This window comes from Hyperolius riggenbachi, chromosome 11, assembly GCF_040937935.1.
Source record: "Hyperolius riggenbachi isolate aHypRig1 chromosome 11, aHypRig1.pri, whole genome shotgun sequence".
Lineage (NCBI taxonomy): Eukaryota > Metazoa > Chordata > Amphibia > Anura > Hyperoliidae > Hyperolius > Hyperolius riggenbachi.
In genome coordinates this window covers 2,467,847-2,485,471 of record NC_090656.1, presented here as the reverse complement: position 1 = coordinate 2,485,471, position 17,625 = coordinate 2,467,847, and the positions used below count along the sequence as shown (strand labels likewise).

General features: G+C 45.2%; 1 protein-coding gene across 1 annotated transcript in view; it reads right to left on the bottom strand.

The window, feature by feature from the left end:
• The window catches only part of CNOT1 (CCR4-NOT transcription complex subunit 1), a 101,467-nt gene that overhangs the window by 76,480 nt on the left and 7,362 nt on the right, over positions 1-17,625 (bottom strand). The window contains 1 exon segment of the mRNA XM_068260314.1: positions 3,227-3,483. Within this exon segment, the coding sequence (XP_068116415.1) occupies positions 3,227-3,328 (102 nt within the window). The 5' untranslated portion in view covers positions 3,329-3,483.

Here is a 17,625-nt window from a genome sequence, read left to right as displayed (position 1 = left end):
TTTTTTTTTTTTTTCATTCCGACCAGCTGTACATTTCCGGCTTGTTACTAAGGTGCGCTTCCTCCTTCCGGCCAGAAGGAGGAGTGAGGCACCGAATTGAGGAATGCACGGCCAGCTCTCTCTTCCTTTAGATGCCTTGGCTGTGGTGAAGCACGCATGGTTTCTCCGATCCACCGCACAGTCACCCAGGCTCTCTTGCACAGCGGGGACCAGAGAACAGTGGCAGAGAGAGATAAGACCACAGGCAGGCTGTATACAGCACACAGCGCCGCGTCCTGCTAAAGCCACTCTAATGCTGGGAATACACGGTTCGTTTTTGCCTTCGTTTAAACCTTCGATTCGTTCGGTAAACGAATCGAGTGTTGAAAACGTATGTGAAAATAGTCATAATCTCATTATAGTTTCGATTAATAGACCCCAAAAACGAACGACTAGTGATCGAACAGGTTTGATATTATCTCTCTTTATCCATCTAATCGAGCCATTGGTAGGCTTGATGGCTGTTCAGATCGATTATATATTCGTTTATGCTAGTCCGTCCCTGTAAAAAGGGATTTTCGTTTCGTTTCTTTGCAGCCTTCGATCATTGGAAAAACGAAACCATCAGAATCGAAAAAAAAAACGAAACCGTGGGTGGTGATATTAACCGTATGACCGATTATTTCGGGATCGAAAAGGACAAAAGGCACAATCGAAACGAAGGTTTAAACGAAGGCAAAAACGAACCGTGTATTCCCAGCATAACTGTCCGTTTACAGACAGTTCTTATCTGTCCGTTTACAGACAGTTCTTATCTGTAATGAGCTTTGCTGGCAATTTCAGGTCAAAAGGGCAGGATTAATATATGGGCAATGACACCAGCAAAGATCAGATTACAGCTAGAGCTGTCTGTGTAAAGGGACAGCGAACTGTGCTGTATACAGTCTGTATACAGTGAGTCCGTGTGTATGCTTTATCTGCCTGGTCCTGCTGTGCTCTCTGTCACAGGCTCTGCTTCATGCCCATGCAGCTTAGCCACTACTTTAACTAGCCTGTCTGCCTAGTGCTTCAGGCTTAACAGTGGCAGTTGCAGAGAAGTCATTGTAGCTGCAGGGGTTAAGTGTAGTGTAGCTGGGAATGGGGGCAGAAGGTGTTAGAGTAGTGCATTGTAGCATAGCTGGTGGGCTTTAGGAGTTAGCTTAGTGTTATTGATGGGAATCAGAGGTTAGCATTGTGCAGTGGAGTTTAATTGGTGGGGCATAAAGATTCAAGTTAGCATAGTGTAGTGTATTGGTGGATGATCAGGTGTTAAAGCAGTGTAGTGGGGGCAATGTGAATTTAGTGCTTAAGCTTGATTTGAAGAAAATCGTGAAAAAAAATTGAAATCGCAATTTTTGAGAGAAAAATCGCAATTTCAATTTTTTCCTAAAATCGTGCAGCCCTAGTTGGAGGTTTCATAAACTGAGAGGAGGTAACAGGAGGTGACGGCATGGCCAGGGCTGAGGGGTTGGAGGTTTCATAAACTGAGATGACGTAACAGGAGGTGACGGCATGGCCAGGGCTGAGGGGTTGGAGGTTTCATAAACTGAGATGACGTAACAGGAGGTGACGGTATGGCCAGGGCTGAGGCTTTGGAGGATTCATAAACTGAGAGGAGGTAACAGGAGGTGACGGTATGGCCAGGGCTGAGGGGATGGAGGTTTCATAAACTGAGATGACGTAACAGGAGGTGACGGTATGGCCAGGGCTAAGAGGATGGAGGTTTCATAAACTGAGAAGTAACAGGAGGTGACGGCATGGCCAGGGCTGAGGGGATGGAGGTTTCATAAACTGAGATGACGTAACAGGAGGTGACAGCATGGCCAGGGCTGAGGGGTTAGAGGTTTCATAAACTGAGAAGTAACAGGAGGTGACGGCATGGCCAGGGCTGAGGGGACGGAGGTTTCATAAACTGAGGAGTCGGATGATTTTTATTCCGACTCCACAGCCCTGCGTATGGCGTGCATTATGTACACCCAAACGTGCTTCATCAAGAAGCGGCAGCCCTTCACCTCAGCGGCAGCCCTTCACCTCAGCGGCAGTGTGACATCAGCTTGTGCTTATGCAATGCGCAGATATTGGATGGCATTTATACATTAAGAGTTACGTTTATCAGCCCTGGAAGGTGCCTGGCCTTACCTAAAAATATATATAGTGTGCAATTTGACTCATTGCTCCATATGGAGTCAACTTCCCAGGGAGGCGACCAGGCAGTGATGGTACTCCCAGCCACCCCAATGCACCCTGGGAGATGTAGTCCATCCATGGGAGTACCATCTACCAACTTATGCTGGGCATACACGAGTCGACCCGGCGGCTCAATTAGCCGCCAGATCGACTCCCGCTCGACCCACCTTATCTTCCGCTCGATTCCCCGCTATTGTCTGCCCACGGGGATCGAGCGGGGTATCGGACCTGTAGGAAATCATCAATCGAGCCATCAGCGGCTCAATTGATAAGGGCGCAGCGGCCCGTGTATGCCCAGCATACGACGTACTCAGCAGACTACATCCCCCAGTGTGCATTGTGGCAGTCAGAGGCAAAGTGACATCACTGCAGGAACATCAAACTGTGTCTGCTCCATGAGGAAGATTGCAGAGTCCTTATGAATGAAGGGCTAGTGGCGCGCCCCCCATAGGCAACTATCACCACACCACCACTCCCCGCAGCACACAATCACGATCGACCCTTACGGGGGAAGTTCATTTTATATTGTACCATAAAAAAAAAAAAAAAAAGTTGCTCAGGCCCCTTTAATTTAGTTGGCGCAGCACACCATTCTCCAAACGTGTGTACCTGTGTGAGAGAACTTCTAATACACTCAGCAGGCATTGCCAGTAGGACAAGGATTACATGGCCTTATCACCTGGTGGAAAAACTAACAAGTCTAGTGTCTAAGTTTTAAATACTAAACTCCAGCTCCATGTGCCAGATCAGTGATTGCCAACCTTGGCACTCCGGTTGTGACTAAACTACAAATCCCATCATGCCTCTGCCTCCCAGAGTTATGCTTAGAGCTGTCAGAGTATTGCAATGCCTCATGGGACTTGTAGTTCCACCACAGCTGGATTTCCAAGGTTAGCCATTAATGTGCTAGATCCTTGCTAGTGAGCACTTGTCCCACCTCATGCAATATTTACACTTATCGTGAGCCTAATACAGTGTGATATTTCAGACCCAAGAGATTTACCTCGTCCATTCCACTTACATGCTGTATTTCCAGCTGGCTGGCCCGGTAGTTTTTCTTTGTCAGGTTGTCCACAAGGTAGCTGATTTGAGACAAGGCCAGCGAAAGCGAGTCAAGATTCATTGCTGGTTGGGGCGGGAGCAGGCGGCCGAGCCCGGCGCAAAATCACCATTATTCCCCTTTGGTCTCTGCAGACAGGTTAATTTCTTTAAATGAGCCAATTTCTGAGCTGTGCGAACAGGACCCTCAGCCTGTCCTACCGGTCAGAAACATGGCACCTGCGGGAAGAGAAAAAACAGGAGAGGTCACACAGGGTACACTAGAGGCAATACTCAATCCTAAACTATAACTCCAGTCCCAGGAGACCGAGCCCTGCGCAATACAGGAAGAGGAAACAGGTCACATGGTACACTAGAGGCAATACTCAATCCTAAACTATAACTCCAGTACTAGGAGACTGAGACCTGCGCAATACAGGAAGAGGAAACAGGTCACATGGTACACTAGAGGCAATACTCAATCCTAAGCTATAACTCCAGTACCAGGAGACCGAGCCCTGCGCAATACAGGAAAAAGGAAACAGGTCACATGGTACACTAGAGGCAATACTCAATCCTAAACTATAACTCCAGTACCAGGAGACCGAGCCCTGCGCAATACAGGAAGAGGAAACAGGTCACATGGTACACTAGAGGCAATACTCAATCCTAAACTATAACTCCAGTACTAGGAGACTGAGACCTGCGCAATACAGGAAGAGGAAACAGGAGAGGTCACATGATACACCAGAGGCAATACTCAATCCTAAACTTTAACTTCAGTACTAGACTGAGAAGCACACCAGCCCGTACAATACAGGATCACCAGAAAGAGCCGAGATCAATTCACGGACAACTGTGCATACTTTGAATCCAATTCTACAAACCTCCCGAAATCCATAAAGCCATCGTCTCTATATCGAATGGAAAAGATGCTGAACACCATCCATCCAAAGTGATTTATTGTAGAAGAGTGTAAATATCACAAGCAGACCAACTTAGTTGTACAGGCTGAAAGGGATGCCCAGGCGGGAGGCTGGAGTCGTCCCGCAAAACAGCCAATTACACTCCAACTCCACAACCACCACCCACCTAACCCCAAATACAAAATAAATCTATGTCCAACCATGCGTGCTTCAATTAAGGGAACTTTTTCACAAACTAATTAATTAATGATTACTTGGAAGGAAAGCTATGAAATTTTATACAAAATACTAAAAGACAGACGTCACTTTACCAACAAAGATCAGGATAATAAAGGCCTGTACCCACGAGATTTTTACAACAATTTTTCGCAACATTAACCTTTTGGGGACCGGCGCACTATGGATCTACATCCAGCAGGTGGTGCTGCCACTCTGACTGGACGTAAACTCTACATCGCAGTAAATGCCGCGTCCTGCCGTGATCGTGCACCCAAGAGGTGAGAGTAAGCCATCATATGACAGCCGACATCTTCCCTTATTGACCAGGAGCCATCGCGTATGGCTCCTGGTCACGTGATCACTATCGAATCATTGTGATCCCTGTTACTGTGTGTGTGTGTGTGTGTGTGTGTGTGTGTGTGTGTGTGTGTGTGTGTGTGTGTGTGTGTGTGTGTGTGTGTGTGTGTGTGTGTGTGTGTGTGTGTGTGTGTGTGTGTGTGTGTGTGTGTGTGTGTGTGTGTGTGTGTGTGTGTGTGTGTGTGTGTGTGTGTGTGGGGGGGGGGGGGGGGGGGGGGTCACTTCCCTCTACTCTGGCCAGCATCCCTGCTTGCTCTGACATAAGTGCCGGGTCCCGGCTTGATGACGTTGCTGGAGCCTGGGGAGGTGAGTAATTGCTGCTGACTAAAGGGGGGACCTCTGGCTACAGGAGGGGGGGAGGAGGAACATCTCAGCAAACCCCAGCTGCCTGACCCCCCCCCCGTTTTGAGCAGAGAGGAACTTCTGAGTTCAGGTCCACTTTTAAGAAAACCATTTCTTTGTTACAGCTGATACAAATCCTGCAATTAAGTCTGCAGTGTGTCTACTTCCTGCCTTCATGGAACCAAACATTGCTAACATACTGCGTTTACAAATTTGCTGCTCTGCCTAGGCAGCCAACTGACACAGCCAAGGGATCAAAGTGCAACTTGTGATTAGTCACAGATGAGGAGGGGGGGGGGGGGGGGTGGAGAATAGACAGGCTAAACTCTCTACATACATACAGGGTGAATTTCTCTAGGTTTTCCATCTGTCTAGTGAAAGATCAGCTCCACTACAAGGAAATAAATATGGCAGCCTCCATATCCCTCTCACTTTAATTGCCCTTTTAACACACATTTCTATCTACAAAGACGGACAGTTCTTCCAGTGTGTATTCTAGACTTGAAGGGGAAGCAGTTTCTACAGAATATTCATCCGCACTATAAACAGTCATATTAAGCAAATGCCTCGTTTCCAAGCCATGCAGGTGGCTGCTGAAATGTACGACACGGCGTTCTGCGATGTTACCTGATGCAGCTGCGATCTCATTCATATGCAACGAGCAGGATCGCAAATGTGCAGAAATGCGGGCAATCATGTGTTATGAATCCGCTGTGAATCGCAACGCATAAATGGAAACATCAGAAAGTGTAGCCGCGGATCGCATCGCTACACTTCGCCGAAAACACGCCCACAATCGCAGAGGTGGGCGCGAGGCCTAAGAGTGACCAGGGAATTCCAGGAAAATAAACTACCTTCAGACTTCGCTCTGGAGAACGCGGAATAATAAAACAAAAAAAACAAAAACAAAAATCTTGTGAAGTTGCAATATAAAGTAAGATACCCGAACCAATTTACAGCTCATCTCTTCAGCAGTCTGCAGCTGTTTGCTCTCCCCCCAGTCACTCTGACCATTCCTCCCTACTACAGACCGGTAGGGAGCTGTGGCTGTCTCACAAAGCACTCTCCCCATGTGACTATTCAGGTTGGAGAGAGCTCTGATGTCTCCCACAATGCATCACTGCTAAATATGCAAATCATCTTTGTTGTCCCTGATAGCTAAACACACCTCCAGATCTGCTAGAATGCAATGATGTGTCAGCTTGTTAATTGTGCTCTGACCAGTCATCACCTGACAAATACTGGCTGCCTTAAGTCTATTGACTAATTGAAATTTACTATTGTCTAATTAAAATGGCACAGAATGCAAATTGCATGTTGCATTGGCCTACCAGAATACGCAGGATCTAAAGCTACCTCCCTGCCATTCCTGCAGGAGTTGGCCCATGCAAAATACTTTGCATCTATTTCTACCCAAAATCTGAAAGGAAAAATTCAAATGGTGTAAACCAGTCTTGGTGCTCTTTTTTTCACTTGCTGTGATCTGCTCCAAAAAGCAGATTGCAGCCCTTATTCTGATCGCTACAGCACTGTGATTTCATATTCTCCAAATAATCGCCGGCATGCACGATGTTTGGGCCAATCAAGCTCTGCTCACAGTAAGTGTAAAGGCCCATACACACGTCGGATTTTTCTGGACGGGTCGTTTGAACGTCCCGTCGTTCGCACGCGGAATCAGACGTGTGTACGGACTATCGTTCGCGTGATAAGGGCGGATCGCTGGAAACCAGTCTTATCACCCGAACGATAGTCTGTACACACGTCGGATTTGACGTGCGGACGGAACGTTCAAACGACGGGTCGTTCAGAAAAATCCGACGTGTGTATGGGCCTTTAGGCTGCTTTCACAGTGGGAGGTTACAGGCGCACGTTAGAACAGCCTGTAACGCAGCCCAACTCACAGTAATGAAAAATCAATAGGCTGTTCACGCTGTGTTACAGTATAATGCTGGAAGTTATTGGAAAGTGCAGCATGCTGTGCGTTGTAAGTGGCTTTAGCTGCATTTGACTGTTTGCCCATGCTCGGCAATTAATTTCTTTTAAATATTTTTGTGCAGGATAGGAGGGTCGCTATTGTCAGCAGCCACATGGCTAATTAATATTCACTGCACTGCAGTGTTTTCTTCCTGGAGCGGCCGCTTATTGGCTGGCGGGACCACGTGATGCGGAGTGTTCTGATCACGTGGTCTCCGCAGTCTATACTGCGCACCAAAAACTGCAACCTTAACGTCCCCTAAAATGCAACATCTTGGTGTGAAAGAGGCCTAAACCAAAGGTTGCACAATTGCATTGCAGTAAGATTTTGCATGCAATTACACTTTGTAGAAAGAAAAAAAAAAAAAAAAAAAAAAAAACACCCTACAAGAGGTTAGGGATATAAACAGTGTCAAAACAAAAAACGGTTGAAAGCCGACACCGGACTTTACTTGAATTTTGAGCCTCACTAGGCATCTTGCTCGAATGAACGCAAAACACTGATAGAGGAACTGAAAATGTGTAACACATACTAGGAGAGCAGATGTTTCACAGAAGATGCAATGCAAGGGTGAGATATGCAAGAACATGGTTGACGGTTCAAATGTCAGAGGCTTCCTCTTTTCACGTAGAAGGACTGTCGCCCAGCAGAGATCGGGAGTCGATTCCTCAGGCAATAGCTTGGAGCTGAGGCTGTGCAGATGCGTTGTTAGCCTCCAGGCTGGCAGTGCATTATGTCGCTATACAGGGGTGTAGCGGTACGATGGGAGTGATGTACAACAAAGCAGGCGGGGAGAGTGAAAGAACAATTCCTTCAGCCAGGGAGGTCTCTCACTGATGAAGATCAGGTGCTGCTGTACCTGTAGGCTTCTTCCCCGAGGAGGCTCCCCGCTGTCCTACAAAACACCCAGCATGTGTACAAGGCCTCAGCCTCAATGGTTGTGTGTGATGAATCAGGGATTAGTCATTATGACCTGAAATCAAGAGTGTGGGAATCTCCGCCCGAAAAACTCCCTTAGCAGGTTAGTCATGTCCCTGCTGAGCTCCGATGCACACGGAGTGATAGAAAACTAACGGATAGGCCTCTTCCCTACACAAAGCCTGGATTTACCAGTAGAATAGGCCTCAATTCACTAAGCGCTTTACACTAGTCTACACATGGTTTTCAGTCTACTGATGGTTTGGTGTCATGTTTTAGACCCGTCTTTAGACCTGGACTAACATTCAGTAATTACGCAACTCACAAAAGGTAAACAAGGTGTAACCACGCCCACTTTCTGACCGAGATTAGACCAGCTGATGTCTGTTGGTAATGTAATTCTGTGAGGTATTTTAGATGTGAAGATGGAACCTTTTGAATGAATTATGCAGGAGTATAATTGTATGCAGATGAGAGCTCATCAGAGGAGAAGGATATCGGTCATAGCTACGTGTTTGTGAATTGCATCTTTTGATCATTTCCCTGCTTTACCCACTTAATTACCAAATGGCTTAGACCAAGTCTAAAACATTTGGTAATAGTGAATTCCCCTTTGCTGCACCTGACCAAACCATCAGTAGACTAGTCTAAACTGCTTAGTGAATTGAGACCTATATGATCGCTGGGCATTCAAACGCACTGAAAACAAACCGCTAAATGTAAAATTATTCTCAGATGAAGTGAGAAAAAAAATGCCATAGGCTTCAAAGCAATTTCAAGAGGAACTGTCATGAAAATCTTAACATTTAAAACAAATACAAATAAGTAGTACTTTTCTTCTAGAGTAAAATGAGCCATAAATTACTTTTTTCCTATGTTGCTGTCACAGTAAGTATTAGAAATCTGACATTACCGACAGGTTTTGGGTTAGTCCATCTCTCCATAGGGGATTCCCAGCATGGCCTTTATTCTTTATAAATACATTTCCTGAAAAAGATTTATGAAAAGATGCTGGTCAGCCTCCCTGCACACTTATTTGGCAGTTGGACGGAGCAACTGACGTTTAATAAGTAGTTTTCAAAATAATGAAAACCCAGAACCCCCCCCCCCCCATGAGAAGATGGGCTAGTTCAAAACCTGTTGGTAATTTGAGATTACTACCTACTGTAAGTGCCAGCAACAAAGGAGAAAAGTAGTGTATAGCTCATTTTACTCAGGAAGAAGTGTACTTATTTGTTTAGGTTTACATATTTTAAATTTTAAGATTTCTGTGACAGAGGTCCTTTCAATGATTTCGGGGCCGAACATTTTTTTTTTTTTTTTTTTTTAAATACAATTTGTTTCAGAGTAAGGATTGAGGCAGGCACCTACTACAAATCACTGCAGTGCTTTTGTATTGCGCACGCCCTGTATGAAGCAGCAATTCCCAGGTTAAGCATTTGCGATTTACGGTGTTCTGAAGCTACTGATTAGCGATTTGTGCCTGTAGATAAAGTTTTACATACTGACCGGGTCTCCCGATGTCCAGCCCCCGCCGCCTAGCAGAAGGTCACAGGCACTTCCCTGATTGGCCCAAGAGAAGCACCAAAAAGACAAAAAAAAAAAAAAAAAAAAAAAAAAAAAAAAAAAAGGACAAAGACAAACACTTATATTGCGCTTTTCTCCTGGTGGACTCAAAGCGCCAGAGCTGCAGCCACTAGGACGCGCTCTATAGGCAGTAGCAGTGTTAGGGAGAGCTGCCTAAGGTCTTCTGCTGAATAGGTACTGGCTTACTGCACAGGCAGAGACAAGATTCGAACCCAGGTCTCCTGTGTCAGAGGCAGAGCCCTTAACCATTACACTATCCAGCCACTACCACCAATGACTCTTACGCTAAGGGGAGGGTCTTGGAACAGAAGCCACACATCGGGACACCCAGTGAGTATGTAAAAATGTATTTACAGGCACAAATCGCAAATCAGGAGCTTCAAAACACCGTAATACGCAAATGCTTAACTCCTGGAAATCTGCATACAGGACGTGCGCAATCTAAAAGCACCGCAGTGATTCCTAGTGGGTGCCTGGCCCAATAGATTGAGGATTTAACAGAGATCTTAATTTCTTTTTAGCTTTAGAAATCACAATTTTTGTGCTTCTATGATTTTGCGCGAATTTGGCATCCGGCTAAAAATCAAAAACTTTGACCTTCACCAAAGAAGAGGGAAGTATCTGGAGGATCCAAGTCCTCAGGTCTACCGCCCCTGCCTGAGACCTCCTGAAGGTTCGGGTCCATGCTCCTCTTAGTAAACAAATGTGGTCGTACCACCCCTGGCCGAGACCTCCTGAAGGTTGCATTGCAACACTTTGTGGAGTATCTAATAAAGCTATGTCTTGCTTGGAAGGTAGTGGTGGATTTAACTCCTTTAAAAGCAGACAAACTGTCAATTTCAAAAAGACATTGATTTATTAGATACTTCACAAAGTGTTGCAATGCGTTGTACAGGTATAATCCTGCTTCTTCAGGCAATGAAAAGGGGAGTATAAACAGGCGCTTAGTGCATCTTTGACTGTTTATACTCCCTTTTCATTGCCTGAAGAAGCAGGACTATACATGTGAAACGTGTTGCAACACTTTGTGAAGTATCTAACAAATCAATGTCTTTTTGAAATTGACAGTTTGTGTCTTCTTTAAAGGAGGCAAGTCCATTGCTGCCTTACAAGCTTTTTTTACCCTTTTAGTTCATTTTACTCTTTCGGCGCCTCTATTTACCATATAGAAATATTTGTGTCCGCCCCTGGTGGAGGGGTGATCTACCCACTTTCTTCCTATCTACAGAGAGCGACGACTTAATCCTGAGTGGGGACCGGTCTAATTTCCCCACCTGCCTATACAGTGGTTGCCTATGAGGTAACACTGCTTTGCGAGTATCCTCTTTTGTACTCTTGAAATATACCACAATTGCCGGTACATACTACACTATATTGGGCTCAGGGTTACCTCCCTTTTTCTTTGTAAAATGGGAGCCCTTCACTGGAGTGGAAAAACGGACAAAAAACAAATCCCTTCGCCCACTCAGGTGGGAACAGAGCCTTATTGCTAGCAACACACAATGAGATTTTCTGGCAGATTCACTGTCAGATCGATTTCCCACATGTCCAATCTGATTTCTGATCAACTTCCTATCAATTTTCCATAAAAGCGAAGGGAAAACAATCGTAAATCATCAATCTGACAGTAAATCTGCCAGAAAAGCTCATCGTGTGTACCCAGCGTTAGTAATGCTTATCAGGTCTATATTGTGTAATGCTTGTGTGCACAAGGAAACAGGTGTATACACAAACAAATGTATAGGAGCCATCTAGAGAGAATCCTTTGAGGACACCTACTAGCCTGATTTACAATCTGATTACAATAAGTTAGCAGGCAACATGTGGCCTTTGAGGTGACAGAGGAGACAGCCATCCTGTCTCTCCAGGCCAAGAGTTAATGAAGATGGCCAGCTATGCACAGCAAGGTAAGCTTTCGCCCTTCCACAGCTTCTCACAGAAAAACAATTGGAACTGATAGCACTCAAGGTTACCCCGCCTATTATTTACCCAGAAGCCTTCTGCACACAAACTGGATCCATTAGCATTTTAGTTGCCCAACAGAATACCCAAGCCCTGGCCCAAGCCCTTTTCCCTAGAGCCATATCAATCCATGTCATGCACCGATGAGTGCCAGCAGTCGGAAACAGGTTGAATGCATTGCTATACACCAGCAGCTCTGTAACATGTATAAGCTATAGGCTCACTATACACCAGCGGCTCTGTAACATGTATAAGCTATAGGCTTACTATACACCAGCAGCTCTGTAACATGTATAAGCTATGGGCTCACTATACACCAACGGCTCTGTAACATGTATAAGCTATAGGCTCACTATACACCAACGGCTCTGTAACATGTATAAGCTATAGGATCACTATACACCAGCGGCTCTGTAACATGTATAAGCTATAGGCTCACTATACACCAGCAACTCTGTAACATGTATAAGCTATAGGCTCACTATACACCAGCAGCTCTGTAACATGTATAAGCTATAGGCTTACTATACACCAGCAGCTCTGTAACATGTATAAGCTATGGGCTCACTATACACCAGCAACTCTGTAACATGTATAAGCTATAGGCTCACTATACACCAGCAGCTCTGTAACATGTATAAACTATAGGCTCACTATACACCAGCAGCTCTGTAACATGTATAAGCTATAGGCTCACTATACACCAGCGGCTCTGTAACATGTATATGCTATAGGCTCGCTATACACCAGCGGATCTGTAACATGTATAAGCTATAGGCTCACTATACACCAGCGGTTCTGTAACATGTATACGCTATAGGCTCACTATACACCAGCAGCTCTGTAACATGTATAAGCTATAGGCTCACTATACACCAGCGGTTCTGTAACATGTATACGCTATAGGCTCACTATACACCAGCAGCTCTGTAACATGTATAAGCTATAGGCTCACTATACACCAGCAGTTCTGGATGTAAGCCTGGCTGCAGGGGCATAAAGAGATAATTTGCATATTTAGGAATTATCACAAATACCTTCTGTTTTCAGACGGCATAACTTATTGCCCAAGAAACGATCATATGTTCATTCAGCAACCCCAGTTTAGGGACCCGACCCCCCCCCCCCTCCCCACTAAACCCTGTACACACAGAGGGATCTCAGGGCTGGGTAGGGACTGGTACACGATCCATTCAGCAGCAAAGCACAGCTGACCATGTACAGATCCCATCAGCATCTTGGCTTGTTGCACAGGTGGGGGGGAAACAGATGGAGGTAAACCAGTGGGGGAGAACAATGCGGGATTGTTTAGGGTCCAGCATGGCTGATCTTTAGCAGAATCTGTGCAGCCGCTACATACACACTGGTGTGACGCCACCATGTCGGTCATCTTCCTACAAGGCCCATGTCATACTAGCTTGTGTATTCCTATGGCTCAGTTTCCACTCTACACGTTTGAACTGAAAGCTTTTTCCCAAAGCACTACTATGGAAAAATACACCCACTAACTCATTCAGTGTAAAAGGGGCCTTCGCTTTACAGACCACTAGCCAACGAAAAATTACAAGCGCTCATGACTTCCGTATCGACACACCACCCATTCACTCACAGCCATCCCTCTCGGTAGAGCAGTGCAAGCTGCGACCTGTCACCACAATGATCACTCCATTTCAAAAATGTCACCTCAAACAAGTTATTAACAACACTAATACCATCTGTAATCAATGTTAATTGCATGTCACTAGAAACCACACAGTAGTGTAAATGGGCAGAATTGATAAAAAAAAAAAAAAAATAATAACACATTTAAAGGACAACTGTAGTAAGAGGTATCGGGAGGGTCAATCAAAAAGAGCTGGCACAATCAAGGTGAATCTTTATTGGTTCCATAGACAACGTTTCGGAGCCACATTTGACAAGCACAATTTACTGGAGGACAAAAATCTGCTGTTGTAAACAAGCTAGCAGGTGCTTTCGCTGTAGTACATAAAATACGGCCAAACCAATAGATCACTGAGGGAGAACATTGACCGGAAAGTGAAGGATTCCTATACCATGCTGCTTACCCTGTCCGCTTTAGCAGAAATCTATTAACAGAAACCTGAAGTGAGGGGGATATGGAGGGTGCGATATCAATTTCTTTTTAAAGAGACTCACAAAATGTTCAGCCTTATTTCTTCTATCATATAAGTTCCTATACCTGTACCAACGTGGTCTGGATTACTGCAGCCTTTTCTAATTGCACTGTCTCTGTAATATACCTAATCTTTTCTTTGTCAAGCTTTGTGGAGCCAAAGAGGAATGCACTGCCTCTGCTGTGATAGGGAGAAGTTATGCACACCTACCCGCCCCCTGCAGGCTCTGTGTGTGCGCGCTTTGTTTATCCCCCACAGACAGGTCTCTGCTATCAATTTCAGCTTGTCTGAGGGGAGGGAGCTGCCCATGCTGAGAAACTGAGAATCCCTGACTGGAATTCACTATGTAATAAAAACTTGTAGTATACTGTAACATACACACAGGATCATGGCGGGGAGCGGCAGAAACAGCAAAGAGGGATCCAGATCACAGTGACTCGATTGGTATGTTTTTTATTGTACAAATCGGACAGTACAGATTCTCTTTAACCACCCTGGCTTTCTATTTAAATTGCCAGGGTGGCGGCAGCAGGGGCAGGGGAAGGGATCAGGAAAAAAAATAAAAATAAAATTCGCAACTCATGTCACATCTGTTGCAAATGTAGCGATTCAACTGTCCATCAGGGTGAAAATGGCATGGTGTGTACCAGGCGTGTAAGTATTGGTTAAACTATAAGCGATGGCAATATAGCGCTGCTCCGCATCAAGCAGTACATTGTCTGCCCGCTCCTCTCCTGCCCGCATGCACATACAGTTTCAAACACATCCAATCACACTGTCACTAGATAAAATTGATAGAATGTCAAAGTTATCAAATTGGCCACCCCGTTCCTTGTATAGAGGAAGCATTTGCCTATAGCAAGCAAAGGTATTCCATGGTGCATTTTTTTTTTTGGGGGGGGGGGGGGGGGGGGGGTCAGGCAGCTGGAAGTAGGACCAAATATACAAGAGGAACCAACAGCCCTTCTCACACAGGGAGGAACTCAGATGCAGAGACACTTCCTGTGACCAGACAAAGGGGTTAGTAGATCACAAATGGTTCTCGAGTGGTCCCCAGTGGTCTCAGCAGCCAGTTTTGTTTGCCTGGGAAGACTTTCCGACCATCCAGCTCTCACAATGATCTCTCTAATCTCTCAGCAGTCACAGGTGTTATCAGACTCCGCCTACGGTCATTAAGCATTGCAAAGCTGAAGACACAGGGGGCACAAAGGGGCTTGAACACACCTGAGGTTGGGGGAAGGAATTGTCCTCAGTTGACCTGGTGTGGTGCAGTATTTTTACCACACCCAACCGCCGTGCAATGGGAATCTATGGAGACTTTCATACTTTGACATTATGGCGCAACGGAAGTGACGTTTTCACCGCATCCCTGACGCAGGTCCAAAACTACGTTACCGCGTGGCCCGGAAGTCACGTCTATGGCGACACGTGGATTTTAAAACCATTGCCGACGTGGCGTGTACACGTATTTTTACAATACGCTTCTGTACATTCGAAGTAGGAAGTGACTGCAAGCGTGTCACTTCCCGCTTGGCCAGATGGGGTGTACCGTGTAGTAACGCAGGGTTCCAAGAAGGCCCGTTATTACAGTGTAAAACCGGCCTCCGGGGTGTACAAGGCTTTACAAGCAACTAAAGAGACTGACCGCTTCACTGACGGCTCCAGCGTAATGGAATCTGTGCATTCTGCCAACATACATCACTTTCAATTACTCACAACTTATGCTCGGTACACACGATACAATTTTCTGACAGATTTACCGTCAGATCGAATATTTCCAACATGTCTGATCTGATTTCCAATTGATTTTCCATAGAAGTAAACAAAAAAACAAAAACAAAACAAAAAAAACGATCGTAAATCAGGTCAGATATGTTGGATATAATCGATCTGACGGTAAATCTGTCAGAAAATTGCATCGTGTGTACCTAGCATTAGATTCAGATATAACTAGAAGTTCAGCTAAACTCACATGAGACTTTAAAGAAAAATTATTAACCTGACTAAGCAGATAACGCACAAGAGGGAGAGCCATTTAAAAAACGTATTTCACTAACTCGGGAGAGACTAATTTTTTTAAAACAAAATTCTCTCTTCAAAACAGAACGGCATATTTCCTTTGTGCTAAAGCAGATTTGCCACAATAGTGTAAAAGTATAACAAAAAAAACAACAACAAAAAAAACACCCAAAACACAGCAACACACCTCTACCCAATGCTGAGTACACGTTGCAATTTCCCGATCGATCATGTCCGACGTTCATCGATACAGCTGTCGATTCTGGTTTCTCGACTGAAACAGAATTGCTAGATGTATGGCTACCTATAAAACAATTGGGGGGGGGGGGGGGGCAACAGCATTGGCAGATGGATGGCCTATAGCTTTGCACTGCAACTAATTCTAGAGATACATCATTCAATAGATTCCCTGCTGGAATCTATTGGAAATCAATGTGCAGTGTATGGTAGGTATGGATTCCTTCTGAATCGATTGTGGAACATTGGGTGGAAATCTATAAGTGTATGGCCAGCTTTATGCCTGGTACAAGCTATGCAATTTCCCGTCAGGTAGACAAGTCAAACCTATTATTTCCAACAGGTCTAATCTGATTTCCGATCATTTTTCTGATCTATTTTGTATAGAAGTGATAAGAAAAAAAATTGGAAAAATGATCTGAAGTCAGATTGGACCTGGTGGAAATAGTCGATTTGACAGGAAACTGCATAGAGAGTACCAGGCAGTGGGCTCCGTTCCCACTAGAGAGCAGGTCCTGTGTTCTCCCCAGGCTCTTTTAGCTGGGCGCTCCACCCGGCTAGTTTTGGTGAGCACCCGGCTGTCATCGGCTCACCTCCTCCTATGTTATAAGCAGAGTTGCGCACAGAAGCACCACCCGGCTACTTTTCATGCCACCTGGCTAGAAAAAAATTTTCTGGGGAGAACACTGCAGGGTAAGAGTGTACGAGTCGTTCTCCGTTGTGACTGTTTTGCATCTGCGCTGTTTGCAGTGGCCTTCTGCTCTGCCAAGAATATGGGGACTCCCTATAGGATCACAATTAGACCAAGTCTCCCTAGCAACAGGAAGAATTTTCATAGGTCAACCATGAACCAATAAGAAGCCTCCCTGTTGTTGTGGATTACCATTAGTCTCCTACAACCCATTGGGGACCCCCATGCTTCTGTCTGGCTCTGTTTACAGAGACGAGTGGAGGAGTCAGCAGCAGTGGTATGCGGAGAATTTGAGTGTATAAAAGTTGCTCTCTGTAGATAGGAAAATGGGGAAAGAACCCCTCCACCAGGGGTGGACTTAATCGTGCTGTAATATGTACAAACAGAGGTGCCAAGCGGAGTAAAACAATGTTCTAAAAATGATAAAAAGAGAGAAGTCGAGGTGGACTTACCTCCCTCTGGTAGTGGACATATACTCAATTGCAGAGTAAAAAATATACAATTTATTAACAGCTCCATAAAATCGCAACGCGTTTCGCGGTCAACAATCCCGCTTCATCAGGCAGTACAGGAGCATATAAAACTGGTTCTGGTCCATAAAGCGTGTGAGCGCCTCTCACAGAGGTGCTCACACACTTTATGGACCTGAACCAGTTTTATATGCTCCTGTACTGCCTGATGAAGCGGGATTGTTGACCGCGAAACGCGTTGCGATTTTATGGAGCGGTGAATAAATTGTATATTTTTTACTCTGCAATTGAGTATATGTCCACTACCACTTTTTATCATTTTTAGAACATTGTTTTACTCCGCTTGGCGCCTCTGTTTGTACATATTACAGCACGATTAAGTCCACCCCTGGTGGAGGGGTTCTTTCCCCATTTTCCTATCTACAGAGAGCAACTTTTATACCTGAGTGGGGTCAGGTACTAATACTCCTCACCTGCCTGTCAAGTGGTTACCTGATGGTAACCCACCTTTGTGAGTATAAGAACCTTTGACATTACATTTTAT